This window comes from Triturus cristatus, chromosome 12 (assembly GCF_964204655.1).
Source record: "Triturus cristatus chromosome 12, aTriCri1.1, whole genome shotgun sequence".
Classification (NCBI taxonomy): Eukaryota; Metazoa; Chordata; class Amphibia; order Caudata; family Salamandridae; genus Triturus; species Triturus cristatus.
Window position 1 is genome coordinate 751,479,652 of NC_140595.1, and position 18,663 is coordinate 751,498,314.

An 18,663-nucleotide genomic window follows, 5' to 3' on the forward strand; every position below is an offset into this window, starting at 1 on the left:
GATTTTCTTTTGTTTAATAAAGTGTGTCAGCCCATTAACAATAAGTAATGTTGTAATCAATAACTTTTGCAAGTGAGAGCGCATGAGGGACACTATGTAGGGAGATAGGATAAAGACAGGGTATTGTCTGACAACATCAGAGGATGGTAGTAACTGATGGTGGGTTCATCGTTGAAGAATTGTTTTGATCAGGGAGTGTAGTGTAGTGGGTCATGCACGTGAAGTGCAGTCAAGAGGGAGGGTTTTCAGTGATTAGGAAGTGGTGGCGCTCAGCTATATTTGCGTACGTGTTGAGCGAAGTAAAGTGAATACGATGCTAGCCAGGTAGGCGAGACCCCTGTAACCCCTATATGCGTGTTGGGAGATCCTACAACAAAGTAGTACAACCAAATCCTGGGCACTCGTACATAAAATGTACGAGTGCCCAGGATTTGGTTGTACATGTACGTGAAGTGAATTATAGGGAATATCCAAAGAGTGGGCAAATAGGGAATATCTAAAGAGTGCCCACATATTTCTGGGAGGGTCTCCTAAAGTAAACCCTGCAGCAAAGGAAGTGGAAGTGGAAGATCAGTAGGTCAAATTTAGGAATGTATATTTAGTACAGAATTATAAGGGACAATCTTGACGTTCATCACAAGGGTGTTAGCATACCTCACCTGGCTTCTTTTTCCTATAGAGGATGGGTGTTGTCTCAACCAACATGTGCGGGTACTGGAGATCCATATGACAATTAATACTAGGTTGTTGGTGATCTGGGATTAGAATGTTTCCAGTTCAGGAGCATAGTGGGAATGTGTTCTAATGTGTGAATAGCCTTCCACCTGGCCATGCGTGGGGGGTTATGATGGAGAGTAACAGTTTACACCACTTACCATTAGTTCCTATATGCATCTCCGCTACCACTGTCCTCTCAACCAGGAAGCATAAAAGAGGCATTAAGATCAAAGGGCAAGGGACAAGAGCAGTGCAATCGGTGATTAACTTGAAAAGAACAGTGTCCGACACAGGGAGAGGAGTTCAATTCTTATTGGGGAACTAGACTTTCCTCTTGGCACTGCGGTTACACTGTGGGTATCCAGGTTCTATGTTTATTTCCTCCAGCCCATTTGCAAGTCATAGTCTCCCAGTGTTTCTGTTCCTCCTGGTATGTGAAGTTCTTCTGAGGTGGTTCTTTGGATGTAACGGCCTCCTCTCTATTGCCTGAGGGGGCTGTATTCATGTTTGTGGTGTCTAGTTCATCCAGGACAGTTTCCAGCAAGCCAGGTCTTGCGTATTCCATGGTAATGCCTTTGATTGTAATTAACATAATCATTGGGTTGAGTAGGCCATATCCAATATCTTTGTATTAGAGCAGTAAATAGTGTTTGTCTTGCATTTGTGGCTACCGTATAATCTGAAGTAATAATTATCTGGGTATTGTTATCTTGATAGCGGCCAAGTTTTTTTGCCTCTGCCAGGATCTGTGGTGTTTGTTGGTGCCATAAATAACAAACCAGGATGTGTCTTGGGTGGGTATTGACCAAGGATGTGTGGGAGTGTACACTGTGTTTAAATGGGAGGGAAGCAGATTGCCCAAAAAGGATTACTTGTCCCCTTGCTCAGCTTCTCCTGTACTCCCAAAAGCCGAATATTATCTCTACAGCTCATATCCTCTAAATCTATTGTCTTTTAGTGTAGCTGCCACACGTCCAGCCCCCAGTGTTTTTGGTTATTCTGGCATTCAGTAAGGCGATCTTCTATGGATGTAAGTTCTCTTTTGAAATGAGGTGATGTCTCCTCATGGAGATTGCATGTCTGAGTTATTTGTACCCATGGCCAAGGACATCATTACTATGGAGCTTTTGATTTCAGACAGTTCCTTCAGATAGGCTGATTCCAGCATTTCTGTATTTGACGATATGTTGAGGGCCGATTGTTTCGCGGAAGCACTGCTGGCTACAGCCTCCAGAAGCAATAATTGTCTAGTAGGTTTGCTCCTCCACATATGGCTGTGTCGATTCCTAAGTAAAGGTATTTCATTCTTGGGTGGCGTTGTTTGATATGAATGATGGTAGTTTAAATTAACTTGTGTTGCAATGCCAGTTGTTGTTTTCAATTTTGGTATCCTTTGGACAAATATAATTTGAAAATGGGGCACCATTGAATCATGCACTTTTGAGGGTTGGGTATTGTTACTGACCCCAGCTTTATGCAGCTTAAGAAGGTTGTCGCCCCACAAGGATTATATACAATGTTATACATGCTGAAAGTAGGCAGGTGGAGGGGGCATTGTAAGATTCCCTGCAAAGTAGCCCAAGTCAAGATTGCGGCCGACCACAGATGTCAGTGGTTTCGGTTATATATTGGTGACAGCTGGGCCTGTAGCTCTACACAACATGGACACCATATGTAAAATATTACAGACCTGTTTTATAGTTCTAGCATACAGAAGTGCTTCCAAGCAACGCCATGGCCCCTTATTGTGTAGGACTGATGGGCATCCGACAGTAGACAAAGAAGCTGGAGAAATGGCTGCATCAATCTACATTTGCTGTGGGAAGCATCACGAGGGTGCCCTCTTGTTGGATGCACCGATCTCCACCATCACTACCACGAGGGGATCACAATTGTCCAAGCAACCACTGGATCAACGGGTGGATCACCTTTCTGCGGTGCCGGGTACAACTCGGGGCAGCTGTTCTGCGAGAGTGTGGTCCTGCGGAAGGCCAGAGGTTGCTGTAGATGGTATCATTGGCAGTGTTCTATTTTAATGTGTATCTGCCAACCATATCCATGTGTATGGACAGCTACGGGTCTAGGGGTAACTCCGCACTCACTGCCCCTTGTCAGTCAGACCCAAACTGTGCACACTCCAGAAGTGGCACACTGCCCCATCCATTCACATTTGTGCTGCCAAGCTCATTAACACCAAGCCCTCCTCCTCATAGTATTGTTTTCATTTTCCTCACTTGACATGAGGGCAAATGCGCTAATTGCATGTGCTATTCCAAATATGAGAGACAATTTTTAGCAGGTTTGACCTAGTAAAAATATGGCTGAAGAAAATCACTCTGGGCACGCCATTAATGCTTTGAGTTGTGATTTGATTTGGGTGCATCTGGGTGGATGAGCACGTTATTATCCTACCTAGTAAAAGGCAGACCCCAGATTTATTGATAAATCAGACAATAGTACTATACATTTCTGTTGTTAGGGCATGCGGTTGTGCATTTTTATGGAAACAAACTATATTTTGATCATGAACCCCTTTAAGTAACAGCACTTATGTAATTTTATTACTCTTTCACATGTAGATTACACAATACATTAAGAAAGTCCATTTCAAAAACAAAGTTGGAGAAGACGTGTTTTTCAATCAGAATGGTGAAGTCCCTGCCCAGTATGACATTGTGAATTGGCAGCGGAGTGCAGAAGGTGGAATCAGGCCAGTAACGGTTGGGAGATATGATGACAGCGCCCCTGAGGGAAAGAAGGTCAGCATCGACACCGCCGCTGTCCTATGGCCCTCACAGACCAATCAGGTAAAAGAACAAACAGAAGATACATTCTCTTTACAGAGGGGCCCTCTGGGAAGGAATGTCAGGCAATGAAAGCTGGAGGCACCCACAGAAACAGGTAGGTGCCCATGTTCTATTTATTGAAGTATTTTACACATCACTGACCCAGCTCAAAGGATTAGAGGGCATATTACATAGAACAGCCAGTGGACCCTGAACAAAAAGTGGGTTAAATAAAAGTGTAGTTTGTGGGATTAACAGAAATCAGGGGTATGAGGACAGTGGTTTAGAACATACAATGTGACTGGTTTGTGAGCACTTTTTACATATATGTAAAACACGAGTATAAACTTTCAGGCATAACTTGTTTTGGGCTTGAGTGGCAAATTCACATTAACACCTATGTCCTCAGTTTGCAAAATCAACAAACTAGCCACAAAAATGATTACAAGGAAGACCATTATCAAGAGTTATACTTCTAATTAGGCCTGGGCGAAGCACTACGCTACGTTCGTGTAGTGTGCGAAGTTCGCGCTACTTCGCACTACGCGAACTGCACGTAGCACAGTGCGAACACGCGTAGCGTAGTGTTGCGTAGTGCTGCGGTCATTTTTTGCTTGCTCGCGGTCCTCAACGTCAAGTTGGCGACCGCGAGCAAGCAAAATGACATCCTGGCGAGACTTTTTCCTTGTTCGCGATCGCGAGCATGGAAAATAAACCTCCCGGCGAGATTCCCAACGCGAGGAGGTCAGGTTTCTCATTGCGAGGGGTCGCGTATGCTCGCGACCGCTCGCGATTAGAAACTACCAGTTGGCGTTGAGAAAGCTGCCGCTCGAGTAAAAATCTACTCGAGCAGCAGAAAACTACAGCTCGCACTGTGCAAGATGCCATTTTCAATGATTGCACAGTGTCGGTTGCTTGTCCGCACTGTGCAATCATTGAAAACAACATCTTGCACAGTGCGAACATGTTACTACGCAGTTCGCGAAGTGCTACGCGTAGCTCGCGTAGTGCGAACTTCACTTTGCGTAGCTTCGCGAAGTGCTACTTCGCGAACTACGCCCACCCTTACTTCTAATGCATGACCCAGCTGTAGCCGCTTGAGAGCACCTTGAAGGTATGGACAGGCAGATGTTAAACTCAATGGTGTAAGCCATACCCACTTAAGATGATAGTTGGTAACACCTAGCTAAGAAACAAAACAGATAAGCATCACCTTTGGGTGATTATTTAGAATTCTGATTCTGATCTCAGGCATCTGACCAGACTAGGGTGCCGAGTGTAATCTCAAAAGGTGTACAGCGTCAGTAGACATCTAATCAAAGGCTGAATGGAGAATATAGCTCTTCAATCCTGTTCTAAATTTAATTTAAAACATTCAAATCTAAAGTTTATAGGCAACTCCTTCCACAATGTGAAACATTGAACATGTAAAGGTCTGCACCTCCATCATTTCTATCTGTTAGGAACATAGGTGTGAAGATTGAGATTCTATGATCCTAAACTCCTGTTGGTTCAGCATTTTGTGTACAAGGAACAACAGCGTTTGGATGAGACATTCTATTATGTAAAACTACTTTAGAACCTTGAGGGTCATCAAGATAGGATCCCAGCACCTTATGTCAAGTGTTACTGAAGAGATTCTGCGCTGCTGAACAAGTTGCTTGTCACAACCTGGTCACAACCTACAAGCGGGTCTTTCAGCTACCAAAGTCTGCTTCACATCACAAGTGCACCTAGAATTCGGCCTGACACATTAAACAGTAGGGAGATTCCATTCCAAAATGAAATGCTGGTTCAAAATAAAACATAACTTGGCCCACAGTCCAATCAACAAAGCTTTGTGGCCTGGAGTTGAAAAAGATAATACATCTACCTATAGTCAATTTTTTTTCAAAGAATTATCAATCTCCAATATAGTCGAGCTTTAGAAAAAGAATCCTCCCTTGGCAACTTTCCAATTCACAATAAATAAAGTTGCAAAACTCCATTCGTTACTACAAGACAAAATTAACTTCAGTCTCAGATCACACAGCTGGATGGTGATCAGAAATTAATACATTATAGAACCATCTCCTTTTTTAGGTTTTACATTCTTGGCAAAAAGTTTAACGCAGTGGGAGTGCCAGTCACCAAATCTCCAACTTATTGCACTGGGTCGCCTCCCTCCTATAAATGCAGTCAGACGCCACCTTTTTTTCTCTGGATCTACATGTTAATGGCCGTGAGTGGTTCAGCGGCTGCCCACTTCACTTCATGGCCCGAGTTTTGTAGCTGAGAAACCAGAGTCTCGTCTCTTCCACATGTAGGGACCCTCTTCCTTTTTAGATAGAGCCTTAAAGTGAGTGGATCGGACAGTTGGACTTATGCTTTGTTCGTCTTTTTGTCTGTGTTTTAATGGTATGGCTCCTTTTTAGCAACACAGGTCTTCGGCCCCTCATGCCACATTTTCTTTTTCAAAAATTACATGTCGTCAGGAAAATTATGAAAAATGTAATCTGGTACCCTCTCCGATCTATGTAATTAGGCTCCGTCAAACATTTTTTATTTTGTATTATAGAATCTCTTTTAATAACTTTTTATTATCAGAATGTTTCTTATTGTAAAGATTTCAATTAATCGAACAATAACGTTTCTTCAATTAAAGCATTCTCGGCACAAATAAAAATAGTGATGGCACTCCACTTTGGCTAGTTACCATCAACCGCTGGCCAGCCATTTTGGATGTTAAATGGGCCCACATCATGTAGACTTTGTGGGAGCAAAAGGAGGATTTTATTCATCTAATTTGTACTTGCAAGTGCTTGCACACAGCTCATGTCACTTTACTATGAACAGCTTTCATCACAAGAGGGACAAGGACATGCAGAGCAGCAATTCTACAAGATTTTGACCCGTCTGATCCGCAACTGAACTGCAAATTGATAAAATATCTCAAACAACATGAACTGATCATAAGGTCATGTGTTCATTAGGAATCAATTTTTATTACAAAAACGAAATCACCAAAGTTACATGATTGTGAAGAGTCAGAGTTGCCAAAGATACCTTTTCCCATTCATCCCCAGGGCCCTCCTAGACCAACAACCTCCAGCCATAGTAGAGGAGAGGAACAGTTTGGACATCATCAGGTTGGAGGAGAGTTCATTTAAATAGGTGCGTAGCTCAGTAGCTGAAGAGAGTTCTGTGTGGTGGCAGAAGAGGTTTCCCATTATTGTGAAGAGGTGGTGCTGCAAAAGGAGGTGGGCATAGGGTATGAAATTATTCAGGATTGGGTAAGGAAAATTCTCTAATTACTGGCTAGTTTAAAGGATAGGACTGGCACCTCACCATCACTTCCTCAAAACATTCCTGGACCTAGAGAAGAAGGCCCTCCTAGAAAGAAAACATCTAACTCCTGACTCCTAGAGGAGGAGGGCTCAAGGGCACAATGACACGCAATTCACTTAATAACAAGAACTGCTCCTCAAGTGTCAAGAGGTTGGCCTCTTGTTTGCTTATTTCAGAGACACACAAAACAGAAGGATACCTGATTGGTAAGTGGCCCAGCTGGCTACTGAGGGCTGCATCCTTCAGGAGACGTGTCTGTTGACAGACCTAGTGACTCAACGCCTCCTCTGAGGAGCTTGGCCGGCAGTAGTGCTCTGAATTAACTCTCTCCCATGACTGGTATAAAAGTGGCATATGGTCATTCTTTCCACCTCCCGAGAACAGAAATAAGGCACTGAGGCTTGCCCAGGGAGATCTTACCCAATGCTGGCAATAAATCCAAGTTGTCCAATGTGAAATGTATTTGTAAGCTGAAAATGAGCGCAGCAGGTCCATGTGATAAAAGTGTCTGACCTCATGGATTCTGGTGCAGCTACAGATTCCAGGCCTGCACCACTGGATGATTTTGGAGATCAAAAAATTACTATATCTGAAATTAAAACAATGATTTAGGGTGAAGAGGCAAACCTATCAGACCCATAAAACAACATTGACAGCTACAACTTTCAGCTTTGTCCCACTCTAAACATCTGGCATATTAACGGATGGCTTCAGTGAGAGAATTAAAAGGACATATTTGTCTGTAGGGGATTGGGAGACCCTCAATGGCTTCAGCAGGGGAACTTACCAACTTCAAAAATATATTGCAGTTTTTTCAGAAGCATAGATCTTTGGTACAATCTTTGATCAGAATACCTGATTGATGTATCTGACCTCAACTCTGTTGTTGTCCGCTTGAATTTGTGCCAAGGTTCCGGTCAAGCATGAACTATTGGTTTTCAAGGGCTCTTTACTTTTTCTAGGCATTTTTTGCATTACAATTCTAAAATTCATACCTTCGTGCAACTTATCTAATTTTAATGCTCTCTAAATTGTTCCCTTGTTTTCTTAAAATTTGGATTGGAAATTTTATTGTATTGTGTACTCTTCTTTAATTGTTGGTTCTGGTAGAACATCACAAACATTTTTCAGGTGATTACCTGTTCCTTGTGCCGTCACCGTCAGGGGTTGTGCCTACCTATGTTATTTAGTAAGTTGGTAGAGGTTACATCCTCCTAAATTAATTTTTAATATGGGGTAAGTGAACCTGTTTTCAGGGAGGACTACGGGGAAGCAAAAGCAAAGAGGAGAGGGTGGGGAGGGCAATAGAACGAGAGACAAAGCAGTAGAGAAAGACAGAAAAGGCCAGAGAGTGGAGGGTATTTGTAATAGAAGGGGAGTGAAGATGTGAAGAAGGATAGAGGAAGTAAGAAGCGGAGAAGCCAGAATGGCAGAGGGAAGTGAAGGGCACAAACAAAGCACAAAGAGAATGGAGATAAAAAGGAAAAGAAACAATTGTGAGAAAAGGGATTAAAAGAGAAAGCCCAACATTCAAAGAGAGGAGCAGAAAGAAAAAGGAATAAGTGAGACAATAGAGAAGACAGCTAAGTTTTAGAATATCAGAGAAAAGGGCAGAAAATGACAAATGAAGCCAAATGTTGAAGAGAGGAGCGGAATGAAAGAGCTAGATGTGAGTAGTGCGGATAGGGAAAAGAAGAGAGCTGTCTCTGAGGTGTCACGACATGAGGTAAAAGCGCACAACCACAGGGACTCATTGCATTTGTGGCACATTTCACAAGGGACTAGGACCATCGGTGTTACACATAGTAAACAATAGACCCCATAGGTAAGGTAAAACTTTATATTTACATTTTTCCTGTTGACCCTGTCATGACTGGGGGTGGCAAAGGTGTCATGACTGGGGCTGGCAAAGGTGTCATGCACCCCAAGGTCAGGGCAATTTTTTCCTGTGTGGTATTTTTCATCAAGCCAGGATGATGAGTGTAGTTTTACATAAAGAATACATTGGTGTAAAGACTGCTTAAGGTAAAATATGAACAGGAATGCAACAACACTTTAAGACATGGAAAGGTTTGTATGTGTTCAAGTGAGTACTCAGAATCTGCCAATAGGGGCATACTTGAAATGTAGGCAATTAATCGTAATGACACTTTGAACTACTTTGAACCCCTTCAGTGGGAAGCTGGTATTTGGAGTCACCCAACACACCTTACACGCTGCACTCACACTGACTATTTACATTACACTCACACTGCACTGCCTACATGTCACTTACATTAACTCTGCCTTGCCGATGTTTTATTGCAAAGAAAACAGGCATTTGAATACCTCGAACAAACGACGTGGGTAACAAAGAACACACATTACTCTGTCCAATCCATTTAGTAAAGCCTGACCTGCGGGGTCTCTTCTTTAATGGTCAGAAAGACTTTGGTGCATCTTTACTCTATTACATTGTACGACACAGACCCATTTAATTCATCATTGCTACCCTAGATACTATAACAAGGCCATGTGAAATTCCATACCTTGACTTGTATAAACTGCCTGGAATTCCTTGGCACCCTCCTCAATGCCTTTATTTGGGAATTTGAACTCTGTGAGGAACAGGCTTGTGAGTGAGTGAGTGACCCTTAATATCCTACAACCTTTTAACAAATGTGTAAGAAAGCAGGCTTTTTGCATTTCACCCCACTTTTTGCCTTCATTTGGACTACTAGCTGCTGGTTTATGACTCTGAAAGTGCACTGGAGCCTGCTAACCAGGGTGCCAGCAACTCACTCCTTACACATGATGTAAGCAGATCTGTACTCCAATTGGCAAGGATTTCAACCCACTTTTAAGTCTCTAGTAGATGTTACCAAGGGTATATAGGTCATGGGTGTTAAAAGAGGTTATCAGGGCCTGAAGAACAATTTGTGCCACCCTGAGTGACCAACGTAAACAGAGGACAGCAGGCCTACCATTGCATACTGCAGGAATAGGGCAAACTGCTTCAACTTGACTTTGCCCTCACCATGAGAGGCAAGGTTAAAGCACTTGCTTTAATATATGTCAGTCATCCCTAAGGTAGGCCTCCTAAGCCCAGGAGGCAGGGTGCATTATTTTAAAGTTGTTGACATATAGGTTTGAGTTTATATGTCCCTATAGAAGTTTTGTTCCATTAAGGAGTACTAAGTGGTCAGATAACATGCCCAGGGGTCTTTAACCAGTAGCTTGTGAACTACTGTAGCTTTTCAGCTACCTCTGAAGAACAACCTGTATGCAGGCCAGCTTATTAAATTAGAAAGCTTTTGCTTATTTTAATTAATATTCATACACTAAATAATATTAGTAGCTCTCAATGTGTTCCATTGAACATAAGTATCTTTCAGTACAGAAAAGTTTGGAGACCCCTGACATGGGCTGGTATCCGCGCACCCTGAGGTTTCCAGAGCCAGTATATGGTCATGCTGTGCATCAAACAACGTGCCTCATCACCCCTGATATGATTCCAAAATCGGGTTCGATGTGCCATGCACCCATGTGGCTAACTTAGAGGTTGCCCATCTGGTTGTCACAGCATTTCCTGTGCCCTGGCAGGCAGCCTCAAGCTGCTACCACCAAGACAGTAGAATAACCTCCCGCCAGGCAGTGTGAACACTCTCGGGAATCAGAAACAAAGCACTTCCTGGGAAGGAGGTAACACCTCCCTCAATGACCGGATGACTAGTGAAATGCCATATCAAGGCAGCGCGCTTCAAAGCATGCACCACCTCTGATATGCATGCAGGCTGACTCCCAAAGGAGGAAGCTGCCCTCCACCTGCCCCAGGCACATTTGCACACAGGCAGATGGGAAAATTAATTAGGAGGCATACACCCCCAGAAGGCTAGCCACATCCCTAGGATGGGCTACCTGGTTTGTACAGCCAAGGACGGTTTCTGCCATTTTTAGAAGCGGCAGAATATAGTATTTTGGGTAGAAAAGGTGACACACACCTCAGTATGTTGTCACTTCAAGGACGGATTAGCGCTGGAAGTAGTATCCCATTGGCCACTTGCAACCACACCCCTAACACCCCTAAATTTAAGGGGAACCACTGACAGCAGAACCTCAGATCTGTGATGACTTGCAACCAAGGACAAAGAGGAGACCCAAGTCTGTGACTTCAGGACCTGAACAAAGCAAATGCGTGTTAACCTGCACCTATGGCAACCACCCTACAACTGCACAGCTGTGACTGGTCACGGGCCAAAGACCGACTCCACCAGACAGAGGGATCCCTTTGAGCTCCAAGGGCAACTCCAGAATCCCTTGGACTAGTTGCACTAGTTCCATGCAGCCTGTAGGTAAGAACAGACTTCTGGAACCAAATAATCACTGACCATCGGGACCTCCAAGGGATCTCTCAAAAGTAGATGGTCCAGTACATTGCAGTAAACATAGTCCTGACCTTCAGCAAGTTTCAGGTAGCTAACGTTTTTCCTGGACCTCCGGATGTCAAAGTATAGTCTTGCTGACCTTACCGCTACCAAGACTTGCTGGTAACCAGTTTGGTTACCACCATCTTAACTCAATGCTGCAACAGGAGGGAACTATGCAGCACCTTCAACCAACCACAGCAGTGGCCCAATTGTTGTCCATTTGCATCCATTTCCTCTTCAGCACTATTTAAGTGGTAAACCCAGCTCTTTAATGGCTCTTGCTTCATGGGATCCACATAACTTGACCTTCAAGCGACCGATTGTCACCAGTGCTTTTTCCCATTGAACGCATTGGTAAAGTTTTACGATAGTGAATTGCACTGATTTATTGTTTCTTCTAAAATCCATAACTCCGATTATATTATGCATCTGACTGTATTTGTTTAGGTGTTTAGATTAATATAAAAATCAGCTTTATTTTATAAATTGGCATCAGATTTCCTTCGAGCCATCTCAATTACTTATCGTCCATGTTGGTACTCTGAGATGTATTACTGTGAATCCAAGGACCATCTTTGGGGTATTGTGAGAGTATTACATAGTGAGGCCTAACCAGGCCTAACCAGCATCAATACATAATACTCCACTTTCCCTAAAAAATGTATCTGAAAATTGTGCTGTAGAATCCATTTTTTCAAACCTTTCTCTGGAGGGAAAATCCCACTGGTGAAAGCTGCGGTTGCTCACTTTGCTCTGTTGATGCACTATAGGGCCCATGATTTTCAATGTTTATTAGTGACACTGGTGTGCATATAGATCTCTGTGGATGCAAAAGTTGTTTCTCCTGCTGCTCAAAATAGATGTAAAATATGAAAGCTCTGCACAACCTTCCTTACTGGGATTAAGTGAATGCTGAAAGACATAAATGAGGCGCAGTGTGAAAACTGTTGATGGCATGCACAGGGGTGTTCTTCAATGGTATATGGGCTAGATGGTTAAGGGAAAATGCTGCACAGCTTCCTTGTTTTTACTAATTAGTAAATTTAATATATTTGGGAGAAGATTTACACATTTTTTGTGCAATGCAGAACAGCAAGCAAAGTTGCGCCACTGAGTTGCTTGAATGGGAGACAGCAGAAATGCACCATAACAATTAAGATATGGAGCGTTTCCACTGCTTCCTAGTGCTGTGATACTTTGTGCTGCCTGGTGCCAATGCAGCCACCTTTGCACCATAGTACAGTAGTGCCTCCATAGGAACTACCATCTTCAAGTGTCAACTGTCATCTAACTCTTTGTCTTTTTCTTAAGGTTATTCCCCTATTCTTGCCCCTAAATCACTAGCTTCCTCCCTCACACTCCCCTTATAGGGCTCTCTTGAATTGCTAACATACTCCTTTCCATTATATCTTTAGATTTCAGTTTAACCGCACATGTCTGCTCCACAACCCTTGTCTCTTTTAAGCACTTCCTTTCAAAGAACTCATTTCAGGAGCCCCACAAAAACTCTTGAAATGCTTCAAAACTGAAAGCACCACAACCATCCCCAATAACCTCCTGTCCTGACACTTTATGTGTCCTGTTGTTTCCCCAAACATCCCATTACGCACCTCCATATGCATGCTCTGGGCATTGATTCAATGCTTCAGTTCCCATCTTGTCCTTTTCTCACTGGTCTCCTTTCCTTCCCTCCAACACCCCATCACCCTTCCTTACGACAGCTGCCTCTTCTCCCATGCCACCTTAGACAGGTTGGACTGTTTTTATTAAAGCAGGGCAACACTGATTTGCATACAGCTGGACTCTGTTTAATGACATGTTGGACAAAAAACAATGGACTGGAATGTGTTCCAGCAAGATCACCAGTAGCTGAGATGAACGGATGATTCCATTCATCAGTTTGCTCTTCCTTGCCCCTCAATCACTGTTGAATTGCAAGCAATCTCCATGTCAAACCTGATCATCGTTGCCATGGTCTGCATTGAAACAAGGTGCACTCTCCTCCCTCAGTGCCTACCTCATGCCAAATGCCTTCCCCACCCAAATGTTGTCTGCCTGTGTCGCTTTGGCACTCTTCTCAGAACGTTACTCCTTACCTGCCAGTCATGCCATGGCAAAGTCCATTCCCACAGTCTCTCCTCACATCTCAGTCCTAGTCTGTCATTTTAGCCTCTGCTTTGTGCTTACATTGAGCCCTCCTCCTTGCTCTTATATGACTGCCTGGGATCAGTGCCTGTGACCCTCCTATGTTGTTGACAACAAACCTCATTCTCTGTTGGACCCAGCTCCTGTGGCCCTTTGTCCTGCTGGGCTGGCATGCGCTGTTCCCTTTTGCCATTGGTCTCCGTCATTGATCCCGCAAGTCTTCAAGGCAGTGGTGGTAGCCCCTTCAATTGGGGGGCCTGATTGCTTTTATTTTATAGACTCGAAGGCCATCTTTTTTATAATGATGGTGCCCCAACTTTTCCCCTACATCTCAGCAGAACTGCTGATACACCCATATATGCTCCCCACCTGGACCTACCTGTTCTCCCTGAAGCCATTATTCAGACGGTCACTTCCCTACTGCCTACACCTCCTCCATTGTTACATTTACCTTTTGGCTGTATGAAGCACTGTACTCTGTCACCTTTTTCCTCATTGCACATAGTATTGAATACATCCTAGCTGTGAAATTTAATGAGGATGTGGAGGCCGAAAGCCCATAAGATTCTCCTGCTATCACAACTAGCTGCTGAGTTTCCCAAAGACCCCCCCATGTAAAGTATGGTTCCCTCCCCTCTAGGCTAGGCCCATCTTATTTCCTACAAAACTGATTTTTAAGTTCCCTTTTCCCAGTTTGATGTAACAGGTTGGGCGCATGTTAGTGACTGACAACTGACTATATAACTGAATAAGACAAATTAACTTACATCCTCATAGTGAGTGGCTTCTAAATTTTGATGGAGACAGTGACAGGCATTACCAGCCCTGACATCATTATGAAATCATGAATCTAGTGTCTTTCACCAGGAGCGTCGCCTAAAACATAGGGGAATAAGATTGAGCAGTAAGCGTTTTGGATTTGAATGACTGATTCTGAGGAAATTCCATATTACCTAAAACCCCCTTCAATCACTTCCTGCCTGGAGTTATCATTACCTTGGTATTGGTGACTCTAGTTTGGGGCAGAGTTACTCGGTATAGTAGGTTCTTAGTGTATGAGTTATGATCATAGAGATTGTAGACTCTTGTATGGGTCTTTGATTAATTGGGATCTGCGACAAATGTTGGAGAAAAATACTATGTACGGCATAGGAAGCATGATCTTCACAAAGCTGCAAAATTGTCAACTACTCCTGCAGAATGCTTTGCATCTTAATAACTTGAAGCTTCTCAACTGCTCAGTGTTGTGTCAGCAAAACACAACTAATCTATCACAAGACTACCTGCATCTCATACTTAAGCTTCTACCTCTTGAGTGGATTCTTCATTTGGATGGAGTGATCTGCTGTCTCATAAAATGTGCTGTGGGAAGGAAATCATCAGATGAGTGTCCAATCTTTCACCATTTCCCCACAATGATTGTTTCCTTCACTCTAATTTTCTTTCGGACTCATAACCCTATAGGGATGTGAGATTGTCCATTCCTTTCACCCCAGTCATGTCAATTTTGCTTAAGCCCATCAGGTTTACTTTCCTGATTTTGAGTGCTGATTGTACCATTTCCTATAATGAGGTCATCCTGTGAATTAAAATTGGATAAGTAAAGCAAGATAGTCGTAAACGAATAAAGCAAACCACCTTATGTCTCTTATCTTTACAATTTTCAAATTAAAACTTAAGGCCATATGCAGTACAGCAATGCCAAAAGAATTTCAAATGTACTAATGATGTTTTATATTCCAGATTCCTGTTTCTATGTGCACTCAAAGTTGCCAGCCTGGCTTTTGGAAAGCTGTCAAAGAAGGAGAGCCTGCCTGCTGTTTCTTGTGTGTTCCATGCCCTCAAGGGGAGATTTCAAATGAAACTGGTAAGTGATAAAAACTGAAGAACTCCACCACAAACCTGAAACAGATTTTAAACTAAGTACAATAACCTAGCAAGTGCTATGCATTATATACATACTTTAAGTAGTATGAATGTTATCAAGGCAACAGTTGTCATAGCTAAATTTGGATATTAATTCATCATTTTATATTCATCTTCTTTAGACACAGTGACCTGCTTGAAATGTCCATGGGATCAGTGGCCAAATGAGAGACAGGACCAATGCATCATGAAGATTAAGGAATATCTCACCTATGAAGATGCATTGGGTGGAGGCCTAACAGGAATATGCCTCTGTTTATCATTAATTCCACTTGCCATCTTGAGACTGTTTGTCCATTACAAAACCACTCCCATTGTAAAAGCAAACAACCGTTCCCTCAGCTACCTACTGCTCTTGTCTCTCACCACATGTTTCCTCTGCTCTTTGGCTTTCATTGGTTATCCCACTCCAGAGAAATGCCTCCTTCGCCAGGCAGCCTTTGGGATCATTTTTGCTCTTTGTATCTCTTGCATTTTGGCAAAAACCATCATGGTGGTCATTGCTTTCAATGCTACTAAACCCGGCAGTCGCTTAAGAAGATGGACAGGTCCTCATTTGTCATACACAGTCATCTTAGTTTGTACACTCCTTCAGGTTCTGCTGTGTGTGTCCTGGTTATTCATCACCCCTCCTTTCCCACAATACAATATTTATACTCTACCTGGACAGATTCTAGTTGAATGTAATGAGGGATCTGCCTTAGCTTTCTGGTGCATGCTGGGGTATCTTGGGCTTCTGGCCACGATCAGTTTCATTATGGCTTTCTTGGCCAGAAATCTGCCTGACAGTTTCAATGAAGCCAAATTCATCACCTTCAGCATGCTTTCCTTCCTCAGCGTTTGGATCTCATTTATTCCAGCCTATCTCAGCACCAAGGGAAAGTACATGGTGGCGATGGAGATTTTCGCCATCTTGGCTTCAAGCTCTGCTTTGCTTTTCTGCATCTTCTTTCACAAATCTTACATTATTCTGCTGAGACCCCAAATGAACACAAGGGAATATCTGTTGGGACGTGAAGTGGGACAGAGAAAGGGCACTGTTGCAGTTTCAGCTTTGTAATTGTCAGAAATAGGACTACATTTTCTTACATGAATCTTATTTTTTGGTTACAATAGAACTTATTATAATGTTTGATGGGTATCTTTGAGAGTAATTTAGATGCAGTCACTCATTTTAAGAAGTTACTGAAATCAACATAACTTGTAATATTTCTCTCTCTGCTGGAAAAGGGAATGTTTATGTATGCACTCCTTCTAGTGAAATAGCCTCTTCAACCCTGCAGTTATACTTTTTCCTAAAATTATAGTAATACAAATCTGAAATTGCTTATTTATATACATTATGCATGATATGACTACAAAAGTGCTTAAACGTTTTGTAGAAACAGTCTTCCATGTTTTGTTCACATTTAGGCAGACGTTAACACTATACACCTACTAGCACACATTCACACAACTTTCTCATGCTGTGATATTTACAAATTGGTGGGGTCTTTTTACATTGCATTATGTATTAAAGACATGCCTTTAAGTGCCACATGTGATTTCATTACCACTCGCACATGGCGATAGTACACAATAAAACTTAGGTTTGACCTTTTATTATTGGAAATGCGGGTTTTCAACTGTATAATCCCCAGGCCCCAAGTGTGAAACAGTTTCAATAATAACAATAAATCATCTTGTAAAGCACCATGGTTACACCAACTGGTGTGTCCCCACGCTGGACTAATAAACAGCTAAAACTCAGCAGAAACAGAAAGACTGAGAAACAATAAACCTGACCTCAATGAGCAAGTGAGAGAGCCCATCACTAAGGCAGCGCAAACATCCACGTTTTCATTTTTTTCCTGAAAGGGATTCTGAAGGTTGCATTATTAGAAAGTCTGGCATGGAATTCCACAGATTCGCAGTGAGGAAGACAAAAGAGAAGCCCCCAATTCGGGCTCTGGATATACGGGAGACTGTTGCCAGATGAGTCCCAGAAGATCTGGTTAAGTACAGGCCTATAGGAGAACACCAGAGAAGACAAGTAGTGTGGGCCCGTCCCCTTCAAGCTTTTAAAACAGAAGCGCAGAATTTTGAAAGATATCCTCTTATGAAGAGGGAGCCAATGAAGTCTGGCAAGGGCTAGTCTGGAAGAAGCCCTCCTGGGCAGATGCAGTACCATCCGGGCAGCAGTATATTGAATTCTCTGCAGCTTTATCAATCTCCCCTTCCTCATGCCTAAGTAATGGGTGTTACAGTAGTCTAGCTGGGAGGTGACAAGAGCAGGGACTACAGTCTTCCTGTCCTTTAGGAGTAGACGATTTAAGATGATCCCAGAAGTTTTCAGGATAACAAAACACTTCCCAGCAACATTTGAGATTTGTTTGCTGAATAATAACTTAGAATCTAACCAAACCCCTAGAATTTCACTGAGGGTCTGGGCACTGGAGTCTGACACAGTGTGTCTGGCCACCATGCCTAAGTCCAGATAGAAAGAGCTTCCCCTACAATCAGGACCTCTGTTTTATTTGCATTAAGGTGAAGACAGTTCCTGGGCATCCATTCGACCAGCTCCATGAGACAGGATTTTAATTATCTTACCATGCCTTCCTCCTCCTATGACAATGCAACAGTATGTTGCGTGTCGTCGGCATATGATGCAAAACTAATTTTATGCATCTCTATTAGCTCTGCCAGGGGGAGCATGTAAAGATTGACTAGAATTGGGCTTAAGATAGAGCCCTGGGGAAGAGTCAGTGTATCGGAAAGGAAGGGCCTTTGGGTACCTGAAAAGTACGTTGTTGCAGAAAAGAGGTCAGCCATCTCAAAGGACAATGCTTGCGCCCGTTGCGAATAAGCCTCTGGAGCAGATGCCATGGGACACAGTGTCAAAGGCTATATTGAGGTCCAGCACGGCTAAGGCAGTGGTCTGGCCTGCATCAGCACAATGTCTCAAAAACTCTGTAGCTATTAGAAGGAAAGAGTCCATGGAGCAATGGTCCCTAAAACCTGACTGAGTAGGATGCAGTAGGGGGTTAGATTCAATATAGCTGGTGAGTTGAATATTCATGATTTTTTCTGTGATCTTGGCAAAAAAGGGTAAAAGGGAGGTAGGTCTTAAATTCTCCAGAGGGTCTAGGGTGGATTTGTTCAATAGTGGCAACACAAGTGCATGCTTCCAGGTCTCAGGAATTTGTCCCAAGTGAAAGCACAGGGGAGTGGGCCATGCAGATGAGGCAGGATAGCTGACATACCCAACCTTAATATTCTGGGAGGGACTTTCGTCCAGTGGGATCCAGACCTAATAAGAGTCACAAAGCCTTGTAACTCTTCTAATGAAGAAACACTAAAGCTAGAAAGGCCCATCT

At 43.0% G+C, this 18,663-nt stretch overlaps 1 protein-coding gene across 1 annotated transcript in view; it reads left to right on the top strand.

Moving 5' to 3' along the window:
* The window catches only part of LOC146782694 (extracellular calcium-sensing receptor-like), a 64,671-nt gene extending 47,774 nt beyond the window's left edge, over positions 1–16,897 (top strand). Inside the window, exons 4-6 of the mRNA XM_085638980.1 lie at positions 3,297–3,524; positions 15,125–15,248; positions 15,430–16,897. Of these exons, the coding sequence (XP_085495106.1) occupies positions 3,297–3,524; positions 15,125–15,248; positions 15,430–16,367 (1,290 nt within the window). The 3' untranslated portion in view covers positions 16,368–16,897. The remainder of the gene's footprint in view (positions 1–3,296; positions 3,525–15,124; positions 15,249–15,429) is intronic.
* Positions 16,898–18,663: the final 1,766 nt, after the last annotated feature.